Source organism: Scleropages formosus, chromosome 4, assembly GCF_900964775.1.
Source record: "Scleropages formosus chromosome 4, fSclFor1.1, whole genome shotgun sequence".
Lineage (NCBI taxonomy): Eukaryota > Metazoa > Chordata > Actinopteri > Osteoglossiformes > Osteoglossidae > Scleropages > Scleropages formosus.
Window position 1 is genome coordinate 22332404 of NC_041809.1, and position 22311 is coordinate 22354714.

The 22311-nt window shown below is 46.6% G+C and overlaps 1 protein-coding gene across 1 annotated transcript in view; it reads right to left on the reverse strand.

The window, feature by feature from the left end:
* Positions 1-238: 238 nt before the first annotated feature.
* LOC108936224 (ubiquitin-associated and SH3 domain-containing protein B-like) overlaps positions 239-22311 on the reverse strand; it is a 40769-nt gene continuing 18696 nt past the window's right edge. Inside the window, exons 2-14 of the mRNA XM_018755464.2 lie at positions 11413-11466; positions 10860-11046; positions 10488-10686; positions 7606-7775; positions 5902-6110; positions 5476-5623; positions 5253-5373; positions 4761-4883; positions 4437-4529; positions 3300-3444; positions 3082-3182; positions 1979-2088; positions 239-1771 (exon numbers count right to left, since the gene is read on the reverse strand). Coding sequence (XP_018610980.1) covers positions 1634-1771; positions 1979-2088; positions 3082-3182; positions 3300-3444; positions 4437-4529; positions 4761-4883; positions 5253-5373; positions 5476-5623; positions 5902-6110; positions 7606-7775; positions 10488-10686; positions 10860-11046; positions 11413-11466 — 1798 coding nt within the window. The 3' untranslated portion in view covers positions 239-1633. The remainder of the gene's footprint in view (positions 1772-1978; positions 2089-3081; positions 3183-3299; positions 3445-4436; positions 4530-4760; positions 4884-5252; positions 5374-5475; positions 5624-5901; positions 6111-7605; positions 7776-10487; positions 10687-10859; positions 11047-11412; positions 11467-22311) is intronic.

Consider the following 22311-nt stretch of genomic DNA (forward strand, 5'->3'; position numbering starts at 1 on the left):
CTTTTCAGCATTTTTGAACTGAATACACATGAAAGCTGTGCTACCACTTCAAGTAGCATAAAGCTTGTTATGATGCAATATGAAGTTTTCATTTAAGCAAGCAGATATGGATGTCATGGCTCATGAAGCCAACAGAGGCTCAGAAAGCAGACAGGAAGGGAGAAGAAAAAAGAAAAGTCACTTGGCTCAACCAAACCAAGTTGTTTGTGATTACAGTACACCTTCTAGAAAGCTGGGATTTTTTTTTTTTTTTTTAAATTTGTCCATAACTCACCTTGCAACACCCAATATTTTTTCAGCCAATATCACACAGTGCAGTTTCCCTTGCAACCCATATTTCAGGGACTTTAATGAAAATTACCTCAAGTACTGTAAAACACAAACCCCTGGTTTAGCCTTTTACAACACACGCATAGAGACGGGGGACGAGTTACAATTTCCCTGGCTTACCTCTACTTTAAGGAATCCATTTTACCCATCTGAACAGTAGGATGGGGAAGCATAGCTCTGCCTCTGTACATCATACACTGTGTTGTTCAAGTGCTTCGGAAGCAAAAAGTTACTGCTGTATGTCTCCGAGGGCACGTAGCAACCCACAGACCATCAGCTGGCCAGGGATACCATAATGAGCCGGACATTGGACATGACCATTACAGGTTCAAACTACATCAGAAAAAACTGCTGTTTGTATCCTTAAGCAAGACTATTAGCTTGTTCATTAAGCATCCAGCTGTATAAGAGTGTAAAAGCAGAAGCAATTCAGGTCACTTTGGGTACGATGCCTTTACCAGGCAAAAAGCATATGTAACTCTTAAGAATAAATCTTTCCAAATCTGAGCTGGTGGTGTGCAATGGCCCATCCGAACACCGTCGCTAACTCTTCTTTGCGTGATTGTCAAGAATAAAATCCATGTGCTTCTCACTAGAGTTTGTTACTACAGGTGGGCAGATGTTTCTTAGGGCAACGACTAAGCTACATGGAGACCGCTGGAAGGCAGCCAGCTGGATGTGGATGTCAGCTGCATAGCAGGAAAAGCAAAGAGTGGCCAGACTCTTTGTGCCACAAGTCCCTCTTGATGGGTGACTGGGGTCACATAAACCAACAACAGCCACTTAGTCACTGCTCTGGTGAGGACTTGCACAGCCCAGAGTGCCATTCCTAATTTCCCACAAGCAGAATGATCCCATCATCATGTGGCCATCCCCGCAGGCTTTGCTGCTCAGTGTACCCAGGTACATAGTCTATTAGCAGTAACAAACTCACAGCTGGTCTAACCTCCAGCTGCATGCAGATGCCCTCTGACCTGCAGCTGTACATTGCTCCCTGAGCCACAGCTGTGCGCTCTGACCTGACCAGCAGCTGTGTCTGCTCGTCTCACTGTCATTTACACACATCTAGGTTAGCATACAAGCATATACGATGATGCCATAAATATGTTATATTGGAATGAAGCTGCCAAACTGGCAGCAGGCTGGCTCAGAGTATTTTTGGGTCCAACTTGACAGTAATGTACATGCAACCAACGCAGACGGATCGGACTGGGGTTGGGGATTGAGGGTGGTAGCTAGATAGGGTTCCCAGCCAGGTATTTGGAGAGATGAGCTTTCTGGTGTTCCAGGAGCACACACAGACTCAGTCCTGCAGCAAGGTCTCCCTCCAGTTGAAGCTATGGTTTGGCCCATGTGTCAGTGGCAGGATGGGTGGATCCACCAGCTGCCATACACCAGTCTCTCCCTGCTCCTCACAAGCACAGAAGCCAAGGTAGGGGATCTGTAGGAGGGGGAAAAAAGTTTCACACATGCAGATGATCAGGCACACATAAGCATAGATGTATTCACAGCTTGGGCATAAATATGATAAGAGATAAAGAGATGAGTTGAATATGAGAAAAGAAGCTTTACACTAAAGGGCACAGAAGTGTAAATGAGGAAAGAAAAGAAAGCAGACAAGTCCACGCATACTGGTGTGCACACTGACCTTCCGGACCACCTGTACAAAGTCCTTGGAGTTCTGTGGGTTGAGGCCTTGCATCTGGCGGGTGCAGGCCTCCAGGGAGGAGGCATGGGCCACTATCAGCACATTGTTCCCTGGAAAACCACCGGATACAAGTAGTAAGCAAGGGCTCAGATGGGCTGACCAGGAAATCCCAACATTTACAAAGAAACTGACATGAAAGCTAAAAAGGGGGCATTGGAGGTACACAACATTACAACAAGACTAAACACCTGATTTTATGCACTCATTTTTATTTGACTATTACCATACAGAAGTAATGTACAATGAAATAAAGATTAAATAACTTCTACAACAACCGTTGCACGTAACTGCATCTATTAAGTACCACGCAAACATTTTTTATACCAGTCTCAAAGGGAGATTTGAAAAGATTAAAATAAGATAGAACAAGGAATTCCTTCTAGAGATTGAGGGAGTAGATGACAATTTGTGAAATTCTTTATGACTGCAGCTGACAAGTCAGTAAAGCTATAGCATAGTTTATTACTGCAATTTATCACCGAGTCCTTTACGACCAAAAATGATTTATACTGAAAGTCCTTACAGTAATATATTAACCTGTTAGATATTAAGTTACATGTGTGAGAGATGATCATTTTAAAAGGTGCTTGGTTCTGTCCTCCCACTGCCTATATGCTTGGAGAGAGTAGAACCTTTATCACAGAATTTATCCCTGGCTTCATGAGGAGATCTATTCCAGACACCTGGGGAAGCTGTTCCTCACATACTAGGGGTGAGGGGTTTCTGATCGCATGGACCAGAGCACTACAGATGATTTTAGAATTAGCCATCAGTTAGCACCTGTGATTAAACCTGGAAGACCAGAAGTGAACTGCTTTCTGTATCATGACCTCAGCTAAGCAATCAAGATTTGAGATTAAGCCAACCCAGCAGCACATTCCTGCCTGAATGTGCTCATTCCTGCCTGAATGTGCTCATTCCTGCCTGAATGTGCTCATTCCTGCCTGAATGTGCTCATTCCTGCCATTTGCCCCCCCCACACACACACACACACACACACACACACACACACACACACACACACAGAGACCAGTCCTGCTTACCTTTGCAGTCTGCAAGAATTTCCCTGGTCACCTGGAAGCTTCGACTGATGTAGGTATCGTAGGACTCTGACACAGCCAGTTTGTTGAGGGGGATATGAGGTCTGCCAGTGGAATGTTTAATGGCGCTTCAGCTCAGACCACCATTAAAGTCACATTGCTCTGCACACCCCCCCACAAAGAGTTTACACACAAGATACCACTACACAACTAGTTCTCACCTGTACGTTGTGTCAACACTCAGATTTGCTGCTGCCAGGTCAGCTGAGGAAAGCCAAGCAGGCAGCGAAGTGCCCGACACCCACTTGGTCCATTCAAAAAGCCCAGGTTCCACCCGGATTTTCATCTTCCCATCCTGCTGGAGCCCTGAAATGGGATCAGAGGAATAGGAGGAGGACAGGACAAAAGTTCCCACTACAGTTGTGAAAAAGTTTGGGAACCCTTTGGAATTACCTGGATTTCTGCATGAACGGCTCATCAAATGTAATCCGATTTTCATCGGAGTCAGTAAATAAAGTTACTGTAGCTAAAAGTGGGCAATCTACAAGAGTCATTGTAAAGGTATGATGCAAAATATTCTAGCAAGTGACAAAGAATCCTTGGGTGACCACTAAGGATCTACAGGCATCTTTTACAGTTTAGCATTTGTGTTCATATGTCTACCATAAGTGAAACACTGAACAAGCATGGTGTTCATGGGAGGCTACCACAGAAGAAACTGTTGCTGTTGATGCTATTGAGTCAAACTGAACCCATAGCGACCTGGCTCCTCCCAAAAAAAAAAAAAAAAAAAAAAAATTGCCGCTCATGTCAAGTTTGCTAAAGACCACCTTGACGTTCCAAAGCACTACTGGAACAATGTCCTTTGGATAAATGGACACAGAAGTTTAAATTTTTGGTAAATCTGCACAGTGTTATGTTTGGAGGAAGAAAAACCTTTGCAACAACAAAACCTCATCCAAACAGTGAAGCATGGTGGAGGGAGTGTAATAGTGTGGGGCTGCTTTGCTGCCTCAGGGACTGGACAGCTTGTAATTACTAAGGGACTAACAAATCCTAAACTGAAGCAGGAAATTCTACAGCAAAACATCAATTATCTGTCTAATCTAATATTCAAAAGAAGTTAAGTCATGCAAAGTCACAATGATCCAAAACATAGGAATAAAACAGAACTGCTCTAACATAAATTCCATATTTAGGATTGCCCTTTACTATAACTTTCATGAAGATCAGCTCACATTTTAGGAGTCATTCATGTATAAATCAAGAAAATTCCAAAGAGTTCACAAACATTTTTCTCACAACTGCACATTATTAGGCAAGGAGACACCCAGAGAGTTAGATGTCAGATACCGTACCTCGGAGAATGTTGTGGGCTGTCTGGACACAGCGCAGGGATGGTGAGGAGTATACAAAATCTATCATTGTGTTGCTTTCCAAAAGGGCTTCCCCTGCAGCACAGGGGATGAGTACAGCCACACATTCAAACAACACAGTCAGTGTGTATAAATCATAAATATATACACATTCATGACACTGAGGGGGAGAAGAAAAAAAAAAAAAAAAAAAAAGCCACTAAACAGATTTTAATAGACAGTCAAATTTGACCAAAAGAAAAAAGGGACTTTCAATTGGATTATCAAAGTAAACCACAGTGCTATTGTCAGTATTTCAGCACATACCCACAAGCCGGGCCTGTGTGGAGCCAAATACAGTGATGGGGCTGTCCTTGTCATAGTCTCTGTATCCCCCGCTCCGCTGGGGCAGGCTAGGCGGCATGTTAAGGTTCGTCCGAACATACCGACCTGTAAAGCCACATCCAGAGAAACACACAAGGGAGACCAAATCACACTTAGATGGTGCTTGACATTGATAAGACATTTCTCACTCAGTAAGACTCTTGTCGTCATCATCATTTAATATGCCCCTAAAGCCATGTCATGTTGGAAGTTAAACAAAGAACTTTAAAAAAAAAAAAAACTGGTCTTCGAAAATTCTTTAAAAAAAAAAAAAAAAAATTTGAATCCCAGAATGTGCCTGAAATCTACAATCTAATCAACACCTTCTCAGCACTGGTTCCAAATTGTTTAGAACACTTTAAAAACTCTTCAGTACGATTAGGTACAATATGATTCAGTCTAGTCCAGTTCATTCCACCTACAAAAAATCCTCACCTTTGGCATCAAAGCATTGGGACAACCAGTGCTTTCCAAAAACAACATCCATTCGTTCGCCATGTCGACAGACAAAGAGGGTCCTCTTGGGAAGCAGAGACTGGCTGTTGACTCGCTGCCCCTAGGAAAAGAGAATCAGCGCATTGTTTAGATCTGAAGAAGCTTACAAGGATTAACAGACCGATCTGCAAAAGGAACAGTAACTCAATGTGACATTCTGTACCTGTACGGGGTGACAGATGACACTGAGAGGGGATGGGTCTCCAGGGCTCGACTCGTCAAGCAGCCGGCCATCTAGCTGGCCATCACAGATCCCACCCACAGCACCCCCTGCAGCTGAGGGGGAAGTAGGGCCATGGAAAGAGTAGGACCTACATGGGATAGATGTACATTTAACACACATGGTCCCAGGAACAAACACATTGCCAGCAAAGCCTGTTGCCTAATAAAAACCTCACACGGTACAGGGTGCACCCCACCTCCCTTCAACATGCTGCACAGACTCAGCACTTGCCAGTTCTAAGTGTGACGTGGGCACATGCCCTCACTTTTTTTTTTTTGTAGTTTGCCATTGTCATGCATTGTCCCACTATGCAGACCAGGAATCATGTCCAACCTCACAAAGAAGTCAGTATGAGAGAGGACTGACCCATGCAACACCCAGGTGTCACACTCGTCAGCCCGGCTGATGTAGTTCTCAGGCAGAAGGCCAGACAGACCAGTGCTGTGGGAGGTGCCATAGACCCAGCCCTCGCTGGTGTTGTTCTGCTCCATAGGCGACATGAAGACAAAGTCACCAGGGGCCAGCTCCAGCTCATCCTCATTCTGTGGCGTGTAGGGGTACATCACCCGCAGCGTCTGGGGAGGAAAAGGGAAAAGCCAGCAGTGAGATAGAACAGCAGCAAACACAGAGCCCTATGACGCTATTCTGATCCCGGAGGGACCGAGTATCAGAGATGGGCACTGAAGCGAACAACAAAATACTGTGTTTGAATCAGTTTCACTCCTCTCTTGGGCATTTAGAAAGCTACTCATTTTTCAGGCAAATAGAAAGCAGTTTGGACTACAGTTCTCTCATAGAAGATCTATCAGCCCTGCACTGGCCTGAGTAGACACGTGCAAAGCGCAAATTGCTCAGAAATATGTATACACAGCCAAAATGGTGCTTTAACTCAAACTGCACAGGGCCAGAATTTATTTATGAACATTGTCATAGATGCAAGAAAGAACGATATTGCTCTTCAGTTAAAAATTTAAGGAACGTACAACTGTAAGGGACACTGGACTCTCTGAATAAGGGCGCCTGCTTGGGAACCGACCGAGAAGGACGACACCAGACCGGTGCAAAATAAATTCACTCCAACTCTGCATAACCAACAGGCTTCGTAAATGTAACCAGGCTGCTGGTTACAGTGACAAATGAACCACGGTGCAGCGCGTTTAAGATGCAGAGAGAGAAGACCCGACGTAATTGACGACATAGCCAGCAGACATGTCAAGACACTGGTTACATAAACAGGATTGAGGGCTCAGCTGAACCCAACAAGGCAGGGATGTTCTGGTAGAAAAGCCCAGGGGACTGGGAGGCTGCACATCAGAGGGAATGTTTAAGAAGCAACACTGCCGAACTGACTCTGATGTTCTGGGAAGTACACACAGGGCTGCATTTTTATGTCTTAATATTTCTTTCATGTCAATGAAAACATGTTTGTGCTGTCAATACACGCTTTTTTTTTTTTAAGATTCAAGTACTCTTACTCCTAAAAGTAGGGTAATTTCAGAATGACTGTTAGCCTTGGCCTAAAGGTCTGTAGTATTTTCTCTCTCCCTCCACAGGTGAAGCTGGGAAGAATAATTGATATCTATCTGTTATTGGCCAACAGAAATGGAAGATGACTGAAAAGTTGCGTGGCCATCAAACCAGAGAGAGCCTGGCTACCCAAGAAAGATTCTGGTCTTGCTGTTGTTATTGAGGTGCTATAGTTAACCTGTCTAGTTTGGAATGAGAACTTGTATATGTGTGATTAGGAAGTGGAATGGTTGTATAAACAGTGGTAAAGGTGCCAGCTGTGTCTTTGGTGTACATACATGTAAACAGTTCATTGTAAACGAGCAATTCCTGGAAGAGGGTGGGTGCTCTTTTTTTGTACCACTTTTCTCCTGTTTTTTATTTTTTTAAGTTAGGAGTCAAGTTAGACTAATGTATTTTTTGTTTACGTCAATAGGGTAGATAGTGGCACAAAGGGTAGGGTTCACTTTTCTTTGTTGTGTTGGCATGCCTGACCCCTGGAGAGATGCCTTATGAGTTTGAGAATATACACAAGTAGAGCGCAGACATAAGAGCCAGATGTACCTCATGATTGGCGAATCGGATGTCCCGGGAATACAGCACCGACAGCCAGTCGCAGCCCAGCGAGACGTCAATGCCCTTTGCGAGTTTTTCCAAGGTGGGCAAATGATTGGCCTGAAAGTGATAGGCCAAGGTCACGTGCAGCTGCTTCTTATGAGGCTCCACATGGACATCTGTCGGCAAGGGTAGGGGAGAACACGTAAGCGTGCAAATAAATGTAGGCTGCAGATAGCACAGTGGATAGAGCTGTCACCTTGCGATCAAAAAACCAAAGTTTCAACTTCACCCCTTTCTGTAGATCCCTTGAGTAAGGTACTTACCCTGAAGTGATGCAGCAACAACCACCCAACTGTATAAATAGGTGAATAACTAAGTAGCTTAATACAGAAACCTCACAGTTGAAGGTTCTTTGGCGAGAGAGAGAGGGGGAAAAAAAAAAGGGAAAAAAAAAAAAAAAGTCTTAGCTAAACTGAATACAGCCATTGCCTGGTTGATATTAGGGTTAGGGACCAGACCGCTGCCGGTAATCACACTGTCCATCAACCACATGATTAGATTAAATGCTCCAATTTGAGGTCTAATGATTGGAATTGTTTTACTTAAACAGCTAAGAAATGGCAACACGGTTATTTTAACATGACGGTAAAATTCACCAAAATTACATTACAAACAAGCACAGAATAAAATAAAAAATTAAATAATGCCTACTTTTTGTCTAAATTTTACAGGTGTATAATGCAGAACATACACAATACATTTTGGCATGAAATATATAGTATTTACTGTAATTTCACTTTTTTATTTCCCACCCCCCACTAAAAATGCAGAAGACTGGAAAGCCTTACATTCTTTATTTAAAGTTAATTATACCTTATGTATTATGGTAGAGGGATCTGTGGCTCTCTTATGATGCATTACTACTGGAGTTCCTTTGTTCTTGTTTAATTCTATTGGCTGTTGCTATTGTAATGTGAATATTTGTAGATGTTTGTTGAGTGTTGCAAAAATTGTTTTGTGTTTATGAAATGGCTGTTAGGGATAACAGAGTTGTGGCTGACCCCTGAATTGGTCTACATTTTTGGAGAAATCTGAGAACTTCTGGGCTGCATATCTGTGCACTTCGCAAATATTGCTGGTGAGACATGCAGCAGTTCAGTATAAAAAAAAGCTTCCCTGGAATCCTGGCTACCAAACTCTCACTGATTGCACTGTCATCGACAGTAGAGTGGAAGTGGGATGCTACTGTCTATCAGCTAATAACGAATGAATTTCAGTGTATTTTCATCATACACCCGTAACTAACGCACCTGTGGGACCCACACTGCCTGTTCAGAGGCCAGTATTGTTGGTAGGTTGCTCAGGTTTGGATGTCAATATGGGCATTAATGAAAATATACACCATGGTTGTTAAAGTGAGAATTAGAGGATATGGTACAAAAATGGAATGGTCATAAGTGCGTCCTCAATGACCACATTAATGACATGATTCACAGCATGGCTAAAATAGTGTACAAAAAAGAGCATGAAATTAAGTTGTACATCATTGTAGAAAAGCATCTGTTCAATGATTAGAGAGATTCTTCACCTCCCAGCCGGCCTGTCCTCCTGTCACGATCTATCGATCGAACTGGACAACTCACTTATTTTGCCTACCTCCTTGGCTAAGAGTCTAGGAGTGGTGACTGAGTCAAGTCAATCTTCCTCTCAGCACATCGAAGTCACAACCTGGACCTACAGATACATCCTGCATAATATCCGCAGGATCCGTCCCTACCTTACAACTGACTCTGAGCAACTACTCGTCCAAGCCATGGTGACATCCCGTCTGGACTACTGCAACTCTCTCCTGTGCGGCCTTCCTGCTAATGCCATCAAACCTCTGCAGCTGATACAGAATGCTGCTGCACGAGTTGTGTTTGATTTGCCAAAGCGTTACCATGCATCTCCTCTACTCATTTCTCTGCACTGGCTTCCTATATAGCTGCCAGGATCAAATTCAAGACCCTGGTTATTTCCTACAAATCTATGAATAGAACTGCTCCCAGCTATTTACAAGACTTGATCAACCGCTACACCCCAACCAGACCCCTTCGCTCGTCTACTTCTGCTCGCTTGGTGATCCCGTGCACAAAAGGTAAAGCGAGGAGGTTCTCAGTTCTGGCTCCGTTGTGGTGGAATGACCTCCCCCTCTCACTCAGAACTGCTGAAACTCTGTCTACGTTCAAGAAGGGTCTGAAAACTCACCTTTTCCAGACTCACTTCACCCATGAGCTCTCAAGCTCAGGTATGGTGTAAGTGTTCACATACAATAACTTTATGATCATGCCCATATAAGCCTTTACACAGCCGCTACTCTTGTATTGTATGTAAATGTTTGTGTACCTTTTAACAAAATAAAACAAAAAAAAAAAAAATTGTAGCAAAGTGATCACGGTTCGTCCATCCTGAGTTTTGTGCACCTACTCATGCGATGAACATCGGTGAATAAAGTGGAAACAAAACTAGGTGTACTTATGAATCACACGTCTGCAACTATGTCCGTTTCCTAATGTAATGCACAAATTGTATTTTCTCTGAGATGTACGTCGCTTTGAAGAAAAGTGTTTGCTAAATGAATAAATATAAATGGGGAAAAAAAATGTATTGATAAAAGCAAATGCATAAAAGCAGCAATGTACACACACAGAGTTTATATGTCAACTAAAAACTAATCAAGACAATTATTTAAGATGATAAAACAACAAGCTGAACTCAAGAACCGAGCAATTGTCGTTTAAAAGCACTGACAGCAAGGATCCTTTCGGTCCCGTCTCTCTAGTGTGTTCCGCTGCCTGCGAAAACCCCCTCAGCTGAGGAGCACTGTCCGCCCACCCTGGGCCCCCCACCTGCTTTGGCTGCAGCTTCAGACGCAAAGTCGGCAGCAAAGACCTTGAGCACCTCAGCCACTTGCTCCTCCACAAAGAGGCCGATGAAGTTGGAAGAGGTGTACAGCTCCAGGCGCAGCGGACTGGGGAAACGGCCCCGCCACCGGTTCACCGTGGCCTGCAGGGCTTCGCACAAGGCTTCCACTTTCCCATCCTCGCACTGCGGAACACGGTATGCACGGAACCCAAGGGTCATTAACACTCTGAAACAGCAATCACTGCAGTTACTGCACACTACAAAGTCATGCTGCAACTGAACTTCCAAAAGAACAGATTTGCTACAGCTGTCTGCTAATGAATGACAGGCTGCCTTCATCCCCTCTAGTGGCTCACCATGAAGAACTGGCAGAGCGTGATATGGGGGAAGATGTTGTGTGCCTTGTTCTTGCCACAGGCGAGCCGCGACTGCTGCCAGAAATGGGAGAGCTGGTGCAGGAGGGGCCCGCTGGGCCGCAGGTACAGCACGAACTCCCGGGGCAAGGGCTCGTCCAGGAAGGGGTCATCTACATGAGAGAACAGCCTGGGAGGTGGGGGGGGGGGGGTGGAGCAGGGACATCCCAGCGAGGGAGGAATGCAACAAAACACGATTTCTTTACAAACTCTGAAGTCGTGGCCCTAGAGACGAGATGATCAGAGAGCATGCCAGCAGATGGCAGCACTACACACTTGAATATTTGAGATGAGAGCCGATCCCTGTTGTTCACGCGTCGTAAACAGCAGTTCAAAACAAACATCTGGGTTTTAACGCTTTGTACTGCAACAGCGCGCGTGTCCACGCGACCCATCATCAACACATGTCCGACGCGTGCAAGCGTGCACTTGGTCTGCGCGAGAACCGGTGTAAATGTGCACGTGGGTGTATTTGCACGTGGGCAGATGGACTCACCAATCACAGGCTGCCTGCACATTCCTTCCTCCCGTGGACACCAGGGCCTTCAACCTAGTGGCGGCAGAGAAACGGAACAGACGTCACCAGGTAGAACAGGAAACCGCTCCGAGACAGCGAGAGCACGAGGCAGATGCCGAACACCGGCACGGCACCTTTCAGCCAGTCCGGCCACAACATTGCCTGGACTACGAACGTGAGCCGTCAATCCGGCCACATGGCAAATACCGGCGCGGCGGCCTGGTTAGCAGGGCCAGGAGTGCAAAGAGTGTGCGCGCTGGGTTTTACTGTAACTGCACTAACTAACGTGCGATGATTTATCGTGTGGAGTTCAAACCATGTAGGACACGATACCAGAGGACACTATTTCCTTTTTCTAAAGCAACACCAAATTAAAGTTTACAAAAAATAATTTTTTTTTTTTTTTTTTTTTTTGGGACTCCTGTCATGCATTCACGCAATAGCTCATTAAACCTCTAATCACTTGGGGGGGTCCTCAACAACCAGCATACAGAGCTAGTGTCCAGAACCAGAGCTGAGAAGCCTGCTCTACAGAAGCTCCTTAGATAAAAAAGCAAAACAGAGACATTTGCATCCACAGGAGAAAAAAAAAAAAAAAAAATCTCGTTAGACATGCATTTACATCCCAGCCAAAAGGCAATATGGTTTAATGACCAGACACAACCAAAGTGCTGCTGGAAAAAACAAACTGGTGCACGAGTAAGTGCATACGTATATGTTTCTATGTGTGCACCCGTAAAGGCATATGCACATACTGCAGTGGCTTGAGGGTAATAAAGTTGAAATCATTTGCATGAGTGTGAGCGGTTGTGTGCGTTTCTGTCCCCGGCAAAGTGACCTCATTACACGGTGATTGCAAAGGCCCGATTGTTTCGCACAGAGTTTAATTGTCACACACAGCACCATACCCCCCCCCACCACACACACACCAACCTGGCGCGATGGGGGGTGTTTTTCCCCCTCTCCCACTGTCCACTGGGCTCCTCCCCCAACCAGATGCCAAAGGACAATACCCATACACGACAGGCAGACAGCGACCCGTTTTCCACGTCACACTGCCAGGGTATGAAGAACACCCCTCTGCTCTCTCAAACCACCATCCTCCAAAATCCCATCCCTGCAATAGTCCACTTTCAGTACACTTCATCCATTTAGGGACCTGGAGCTTTCAAGAAAGCAATTGGTAGAACAGCATCGTGCAAGAAAATGCAAAACAATCAGCAGACATCCTGCTGGCCATTGTTTTGTGTATCCCTGGCAACATGTAACGTTTGCGTATCTCAAAAAAGTAGGAAGGCGATCAGGAATCGTCAATGTTCTGCGTTTTATGCAGCTACTCGTGCGATGAACATTGGTGCATATGGTGGAAAGAAACTAACCGTACTTAAGAATCGCATCTGCAACCATGTCTTCCTCCTAATGTAATGCACACATTCTATTCTCTGAGATGTACGTCGCTTTGGAGAAAAGCATCTCCTAAACGAATAAATGTAAATAATGCGTAAGAACATCCCCACGGGACAAGATGAAGGAATACAGCTAGTAATCCTCCCCCCGCATCCAAGCTAAATAGCAAAGCATCCAGTTTGGGCAGCAGCTACTCAAGGAAGGCGAGAAGGTGAAGCTGGTTTAGAAGCTTCAAAGGGACATGAGCCACTTTTGTCTCACGTATGAAGACAAACCACATGCTCAGAGTCTCTCTCTCTCTCTCTCTTGCCCCAAGAGCTAATTAGGACTCCTCGACCAAGCTTCAAATACCGAGGTCCCCTGTGAAGCCATCATGTAGGCTGGGACCATTCTCCCCGGAGCCCATAGCAGCTGCGGTGGGTGGGGAGGGCGCATTCACACAACATGAGGCTGAGCGTGTGTCTTGAGGAGGGAAGCGGCAGGCTGGTGCAAAGAGCCAGGCGATACAGACGATTTCAGTCGTCTGTCGTTTCTGAGACAGGGAGCAGAGCGGTGCGACTGAAGAATCTGCATCCTTGCGGGTGTGAACCCAGCAGCGTGAGGCGACAGCCGAGCCCAAGCTGCGGTCTGGAGCTCCATCGCTCACAGGCCCCTTCGCAGTCCTTCACTTTCCACCAGGTAACGAAAGTTTGCTCAATAAACAAAAAGTGATTTTCCCCCCCACGTGACATGTCCGCGTAGCACTGCATCATGACACAATCTGAATGTCCCCTTTCTCTGAAAGTGCACTTCCTGTGTCTGAACCCAACCTGGAGTCCCTCCTTGCAGGCTCACTGCGGCTCCTTCCTCATAGAAGCTTCTGGGCAGATCGGAGTCACTGAGCCAACACCCCCAACCTCAGCCCCAGCCCCAGCCCCAGCCCCACCTTTTGCTCCGAAGTGCTTTGCATGAATGCATGGGAACAGGTGCGCAAACGTGCATTTACATTCATTCGTTTAGCCGATTTGTTCTCCAAAGCGACTTGCGGTGTTAAGGTTACAATGCGAACACACGAACGCCAGCTCGCGCACAAAGTCACGGAAACGTGCATGTGAGCCTGCCTGTTCAGAAACACCGTTAACACGTTCAAGCGCTTCCTTTCCCCACCTTTTCTCTCGCCAACTGCCAAACTTTCTCGTCGCAGTATTTTCATCATTTCACCTCGTTGATGTTTTATTGCTGTAATTTATTATGCTTATTACCCTCTTAATCTTAGTCTTTGCAGCCGGTTCTCAAAGAGGTTTACAGTAAAGGCACCATATAAAAAGTTTTTTTATTATTAAATCTGTGAATGCACTGAAACATAAGAGCCGATTTATAAGAATAAAATTTTTGCCCGTACTGCAGCACAGGAAAAAATAAAGAAAAATTCAGACACGGCATTACTCTTCTTACTGCACGTAGATATGTTCAAGTTAATCATCCCCCCCCCCCCCAAAAAAAAGAAAAAGAAAAATGTCAGTCTGGAGGCGTTTTTAGATGTGGAAATGGGGCAATTATCCATAATGAGTTCTTGGATTTTAATTTCTTTCCTTTTATAAAAGCTTTTAATTACAAGCAGATTTTACCTTGCTCGTGGGCCAATCACCAAGCCACTGTGCTCTGATTCACACAGTATACTTCTTAGAAAAGGGGGGGAGGAAAAAAAGTGACATTCGCATTTGTTTCTCATGCTCAGAATTAAACAGTTGACATTATTCACCAGTGGAGAGACGTTCTCAGCATACGCATTACAGCGGCTGAGGAGGGTCCGAAGACACCTCTCACACTCAGAAGTCCTTAGAAAAGCGCACTCTTCCCAATGCATGCAAGCAAATGTTGACCGAATTCACTCAAGCGAACCATCGCTGCCAGGATTATGAAAGCAGCATCCCGACCACAAGGCTGGTTCCCTCACTTGCTCATCATGGAGCTGCTCAGCACACACCTCTGCTCGAAGCATTCGCACAGCTGGGCACACCGAACAGGCTCTGAGGACCCTGTGCCACGCGAAACAAAAAAAAAAAAAAAAAATGCAGATGCAAATGAATTATGGAAATAGCCTGTTAAGGCACCGTGGAAATTTGATCTGCTCTCAGTCACTTAGGGATTTAACACAATTGGAAGAGAGGCATGTAGGAGCAAGTGTCCCCATGGGTGACAACCCAGAGTTGTCCTGCTGCTGGCTTTAAGGCATTGAGTGGAAACGCAACATCCCATCGGCCCCTAGGTGATGTCACATGACAGAGGCTGATGGGACTATTATGTTGACGACACCAGGCAGAGCTCATTTTCTCCGGGACAGGGTAGCTCTCGTTTCACTCATGGAAGAGCACGAGGGCTCCGGGTACAGGCGAGAATAACAATTCATAGAAGCTCACAGGCTCTGGTTAGCGGAGACACGAACCGCTAGCTGGCAGGCTCAGCATTGGAGGTGACAACATTCAGCACCTCTGCAGAGTGTGAAGCGTTTGCAAAAACTCCCTTCGGTAACAGCAACTCTATACTTGTCAGATATTGGGTCCTTTTTTACTTCAATACCTTTTTGAAGGATCAGCAATAAATGCAATTATATAGGTACTTCATTTGCCTTCTGGAAGAGGATGGATCTCATCTACCAACCTGACAGGTTGAAGCTGTGGGGGGACAGCTGATGGCGTAGTGGTTAAAGGTGCTACCTTTGGAGCCAAAGGTCACATGTTCAGTCCCCCACCTCTGGCTGTACTACCCTTGAGTCTTTATATATTCATTTAGCTGATGCTTTTTTTCCAAAGCAACATACAATAGTAAGCTACTTTACAATTATCTACCCATTTATAACAGCTGGGTAATTTTTGCTGGAGCAATTTAGGGCAAGTACCTTGTTCAAGGATACTGGAGCCGGAGGTGAGATTTGAACCTGCTGCCACTGGGCCCAAAGGCAGCAGCTCCAACCATTATGCTACCAGTTGTCGACTTATAAGCAAGGTACTTACCCTGAAATTGCTCCAGTAAAATTACCCAGCTGTATAAATGGGTAAATAATTGTAACCATTAACATTGTTGGTCGCTTTGGAGAAAAGCGTCAGTTAAACGAATAAATGTAAACGTAAGCACCAATATCCACGTTCGTTCACATCACAGGGAGCAGAGAGGTCCGACGTGCAGGCTCTACGTCACATGGCTTGCGCAAAATCAAACTGGCTTGAGACCAGGGACTGCGTTACTGTGTGACGAATGTGTCATTCTGCTCCTGCCACACCACCTCCCCCATTGCCCAGAGCAGCTTAGTCAGAGCTGGACCGAAGCCCCTTCTCTTCATCGGTCTCCACCCATTGCATTAGACAGTCCTACTCGTGGCTGATGTGGGAGGGGGGGGTTCTCGGTTCCTGAGAAGTAGGCCGCTCCTCCTGAGACCGAAGCTACAGCGAGACAGAGTGTAGAAAAAGGCCCAAAGCCTCACCAGTATGCATTATTCACAAGCATTTGCAGATCTCGCCAAGCCTGTGACAACACCGCAGGCGGTTACAACGGCTTCAGACGAGTGCCCGGCGCCTCCGTTGTGCTCTGGAAGTCAAGAAAGTTGCACCGTCTTCGTTTGCAGTAACGGTAGCGGTTCAGCCTCACTTGGCGTTTTAACGGAGCTCCTCTCCAACTGCATTCCCACAGTTACGAAGCACCGGGACTGGACCGAATTGGGACAAAAAAATGTCCCACGTTAAAGTACAGCTACAGTTTAAAGAGAAAAAGCATTAAAAACTGCTTCGAAAAACCTACCAGAACAGTTTTACCACAAAGCCTGAATGCAAGAAGAGTCAGCATACGCAAATTCATGGTTCTGAAAGGCGTTCCAAGTGTGGAGGTGTTGGAGAGAATTTTTTTTTTACGATGCCCAGATAAAGTTTATGTTTAGAAGTAGCAGAAGAAAAAAGGAGAGAGAGAGAGAGAGAGAAAAAAAAAAAAAAAAAAAATGGTTTGCAGTTCGCAACATGTGACCAAGGGTCTGGCGCAGAAGCAGGAGACGTTTCTGTCATCGCTTCAGTGCTCTTTGGTCACAACAGAGACATTACATGCTGTATTACGGGCAGGAAAACCAAACCCGAAGAGGAACCTCTGAGCGTGCAGGGGCCTTACGTAGAACCTCTTTCGCATGAAGCTACACATTCCCCAGCTCATGCATACCCGGACGCACGCACGCACACAGTGCGACACCATGGTCCTAGACGACATGGGTAGTAAACCAAGAATAGCCAGGAGAAGTGAAGGCCTAATTATATATGGCCACAAAAGGAGGCCTGAGTATAACAAGCACACAATCGCAACCGCGACCGAAACTTCTACTGCGAGCCTGGCAGAACTAAAGGCCCCCTTCTGCTACGCGGCATCAGTCGTCACCAACTTAAATAAAACCGATGACTTGCAAAACATAAGGATATTGCTATCAGACCGCCATCGAGCCATGGTACATTGGAGGCAGTATGTCTTGACCTCGGGTGTACCACTCGCACCACGATTGGGCGCCATTACGCTGAAAGAATCGTATTTAACACGGACGCTTGAGTAAGAGTGAACTCCATTACCATTATGCATCGTCACAGTAGGCCTCCTTGAAAAACCGAACTCCAGAAATTAGAGCGATGCACAGATATTACCAAAGTAGGAATTTTATTTTTTGGTACCCGAGCCTAAACGCAGTCAGCCGTGGCCTACGGTTTAATCCAAAGCGAGTCTTTGCGTACAAAAAGACCTTTGCCTCAACTAATGCTTCTCGAACCTCTCGGGTTGCACCTCGAGCGTGACTCACTGTTTTGGCTTCGCGTTAGGTGACGAAACGGCCGGCTCCGGGGCGGCGCACAACTGCAGCAAGGCACTGAGAAATTCACGGTTTTGTGATCTATTTTTAATCGCACTTCACCAAGGGCTTGCCGCTCAGAGGAATCCCCCAGGCCGGCGGTACCAGCAGATGACCGAGTATGATGGGAAAGCCCTTCACGGGGCTCCAAACAGACCGCGCAGTCAGTCTCCAACATTCGCCATCCCACACACCCGGTGACTAGCGTTTGTTGGGCGGGTCCAGGAAGCGCTTTAGCTTAACGCGCACGAAGTAGGTGTCTGGAAAATGTTTATAAAGCATTTTGTTTGTGACTGGCAGAGTGAATCATGGGACGCCGCACACTCACTTCCCCTAAACTGTCAGAGAGAGGCAGCCAAGGTGACCACCATGTGTCAGGCAGAGATGAGACTGTCTGAACGCATTTTCAGTCTTTCTTCTCCGAAAAGAAACGGTATTGTTGTTTTGTACAGCCACTGAATTGGAAAATTAACAGATTGGACTACGCGTTTCTAAGAGCAGGAATCCAAATTCTAGGCAAAAAAGGAGGGAAAAAAAAACCACCAGCTGTATCCGGGATGAGTAGCGTCAGCGTGCTAAAATCTGAGACAAATATCTACTGCAAGGCCATGAGAACTGCATGTTCCCAGACCCCAGCGATGCAGGTGAAGTATGTGACCGTTGACCTCTTGTTCGTGTCAGCAGCTCCTGACACTTCCCAGCTCCGCGCGACCTGGATTTCAGTGAATGCGACGTTGTTCGATTCAGCTGGATTTCCGTGTGAAAACAGTCTGCCGCTCATATTTCTACAGACGTACAGAAGGCGGTCATTTTTGGACAGGTGTTTGAAAATGAAGAGGTGAGGGGAGAGAAAAAAAAAAAAAAAAAAGTGTTGCAGCTGATCACGGAAACAAAACAGCACATTGCGGCTAGTTTTGATTGCATCAAAAACAAGCGTCGGTAATGTTTTCCCCTCTTTGCCAAGCACAATAAGGGCACACGGGTGCGGATTTCAACCTCACACCCCTTAAATCCCAATACCCCCTTTCGTAGGGTCCCGTCCTCCGGCCAACTCCCACACATCAGCAGTCGGAAAGCTAATCCGCGCTCTTGTGCGAAACGTCCGCGTCGCCTTCCGCGCGCAGCCAAGGGGTAAACGATGACCGCTGAAGTTCAAAGCCGCACGCGACCCCGAGAGCTCCGTGACTTCTCAAGCGAAACTCGCAACTGTACCCACTGCGTGCACAAAGAGATAAGCGCCTCCGATCCTTGCGGGGCATCTGTGCAGGTGAGATTATCGTCGCTTCCTCCCAAATAGCTTGATGTTCTCAAAACCTTACGATTCTTTCCATTGACGCCAAGCGAAAACAAACAGAGGCTCGACAAATGGCGTCTCGGCGGTAGCGCCCACGCCGCCGTGGAGGGGGGAAGAGAGTTTCCCTGCCGACAACTCCCGGAGAGCTTCTCATCGAGACAGGAAGACGAACAAAAGGGCCTCTATATGAGCCCGGCGGTTTCTCTGCCGCCCACGACGCCACACACGCATGCACACGACATGCACAACCGCACACATGTACACATGCTGCACGCAGCCACACGCACGCACCGCACAACGGCACGCAAATACACGCGCGCGACAGATACAGGCACGCGCCAGCAAACTGTTTAAATATATAGCGTGCGCGTTCGCGCACGCGTGCAGACATGCCAAAATAGTTACAAACTTGAACACGACGCAAGCACATCGATACACAGCATATAATCAGAAATACGGGCATATAAACCCAGAAATGCGACTACGGTACGTGCGTTGTCTGACGCAAGTACAGCGTACACACATAACATTTGTGTGTTAAGGGAATGAGGGCTTCCAGAAGCCCTTCTGAGAAACCTCTTATCTGGGCGAAGAGTACTTCACAAGTAACTTTGTAGAGGAGGAAGGGGTCGGCTCGATAGCGCAACACGCAGAGAAACAATCCAAACAAAAGCAATGACGGTGGACCCCGCCCTGCCGCCCACACGCCGAAGCCGGGAAGGCTTCGATTCGCGACCTCTTCAGCCGGACGACTGCGATCAAGGGCCCACGTTGGTTCTTTTGCTAAAAGAGGTCCACTCCCACAAGTCAAGGGTCCTGCGGCACCCCCCCGTATCCTCCACATCTGGTCCTCTCTCGCCCCCCTCCCCCAACCCACTTCCCATGTGGCCCCTGCCCCCCCCAGCAGTCACTGGAAGTACCTGAGGGGCCCTCGCTGACCTTGGGTCCATAAACTTCCTGATTCGTTTATAAATTTTAATTCCCGTACCCAGAAGCGTGCGTGCGCGCGCTTTCCACATTTTTTGCGAATGTTTGTACGGGCCCTCAACCACTGTCGAGCACTTTTTCGCTTACTCTGTGGGGACATTTTTGAGGGAAATTCCCCTCGAAGACGGTATGAATTAAAATGTCTAAATTAACTAAAATAACTGCGCAAAAAAAAAAAAAAAAAAAAAAAAAAAAAAAAAAAACTTTGTTATTTGATGGTTGAGTCAACGCAAAATCCAAAGATAGATCTCTCTCTCTCTCTCTCTCTCTCTCTCAGAATGCAGACGCGCTGAGCTCCGTACTCCAGTGCCTTAGATCATTTGAAGCCATTTGCCACATAATCTCCCACGAAACATCAGCCACACAGGCTGGGCGCTGACGAAATGTCTGCGTGGAGGTGGACACACGGAAAGGCGATGGAGCAACTCGCGGTGACACAGGGGTCACAGCGGTGCGAAGCGCATGGGCTCGACTATAATGCAACAGCGATGAAGAGGAGAAAGGAGGGGGAGGCGATTCCATCACTAAATTTGGTGGCAAAGCAACAAATTGTTCACGGAACTGGAGTGGGCATCAACTATCCCCCCCCACAACTGTACAGGCTATATTGCAAATTAAACCTGATTTTCAGAGCAGTGTTACTGACATTATAGTTACTTATAGAGGTTTAGATGTTATTAAATGAGAGCTCACGTATTGCCATCTCTCTGATCCCTTCATTCACAGCTGTTTCTATAACTGGCATCAGCCCTGAGACCTTTGGACCAACAAGACTTTGATCCTCCCCCCATCGCTGCCGATGGAGAAATGCGACGGACCGTTGCTCCACAAACTGACAACACTGGCCAGAACGGCACGTCGCTCCGATGGCCCCGCTCAGAAGACAGCGATGGCACGGTATCTTCTGACATGGCGTCAATGCGGACGTGGAACGCCCACCGGGGATGCTGCGGACTGCCTGACCCAGGCACGGAAGGGAAAACGGCGAAAGAGGAAATGGCTTCCAGATTTTGTAAACACTCTTAAAGGAGCCTCAGATTAAAGGGGAGAAGGTGGTCTTTTGGGCTGCTTCGCAGTAGGAGGCGGCCCATGACTGACCACAGCGAAAGGAAACAGGTCGCTGTAAACTGCCTTGGGTGGCCCTTCGTACACAACCGCACCCTAACCTCCGAGGCCACACAGAAGTGAGCTTGAATCTCTGACCTGCCACTGCAGCCCCTGTAACCCCCCCCCACCCCCACCAAGACCCCCTTAATTTTTTGGGGGGAGGTGGTCTGAAGACTCCAGCTGCTCGCATCCTGACATTTCCTGTTTACGAACCCGGCAGTGACCGCTACTGCCGCAGAACGCAAAGCCAGGAAATCCCTGGCGAGCCAATTGGAGACGTCAACTCGGAACACCTCCTTCCCAACAACCCCCCGCGGTGCCTTCCACTGACCCGGCTCCATATGCTACAGAGCGCAGCACCCCAGTTCTTGTGCACCAGCAGTTCGCCGCTCAAGAAAAACTTCATGCTTCATGGGCCGAGCACACCACACGCCTCCTGTAGCATCACCGGGTTCTGAGCAACCAGCGTTTTCCCAAGAGAGCAGCTTTGCTCTGGGCGGCAACATTTACACGTATTCATTTAGCGGACACTTTCCTCCGAAGTGACAATGTTGAGCTACTTACAGTTATTAACCCATTTATAAACCCAAGTAATTTTACTGGAGCAATTTAGGATGAGTACCTTGCTCAAGAGAACCACAGCTGAAGGAGGGGGGGGATTCAAACCTGCAACCTTCCAGTCCAAAGGCAGTGACTTCAAGCAGTACACTACCAGATGTCCAACGAGAACAGTAAATCAAACCTTCCAGCTCTCTACTGCACCAGCTCTCTGACTAAAGGATCACTTTAGTGTTTCCATTCTTGCCTTTATGGCATCATTGACTTGCTGAATCATATGGTCCAGTGCACTTCTAGAAGCTTGCAATCTCCACCTTCTTGAAAACAAGAACTTCACTTAATACGTTTATTTATGCACTTTAAAAACGTTGGGTTAAAAGTAACCCGTGCCCAGACCAAGGGGGACGGAACACATGCTGGATTGCTCCAACTTAACTTGCTTGGTGCATCATAGGCCTTAGAGTCCTGTACTAGGATTTGTCTTCACAAAATAATTACTCATAAGTTTTATTAAACTGTAGCTTTTCCATTGCTTTAATGTACCATTCTGTACCATCGTGCAGGACAGCTGGTGGCATAGTGGTTAGAGATGCAGCTTTGAGAGAGTTGCTGGTTCAACTCTCATCTACTGCTGTAACATCTTTGAGCAAGGCACTGTCCCTGAATTGCTCCAGTA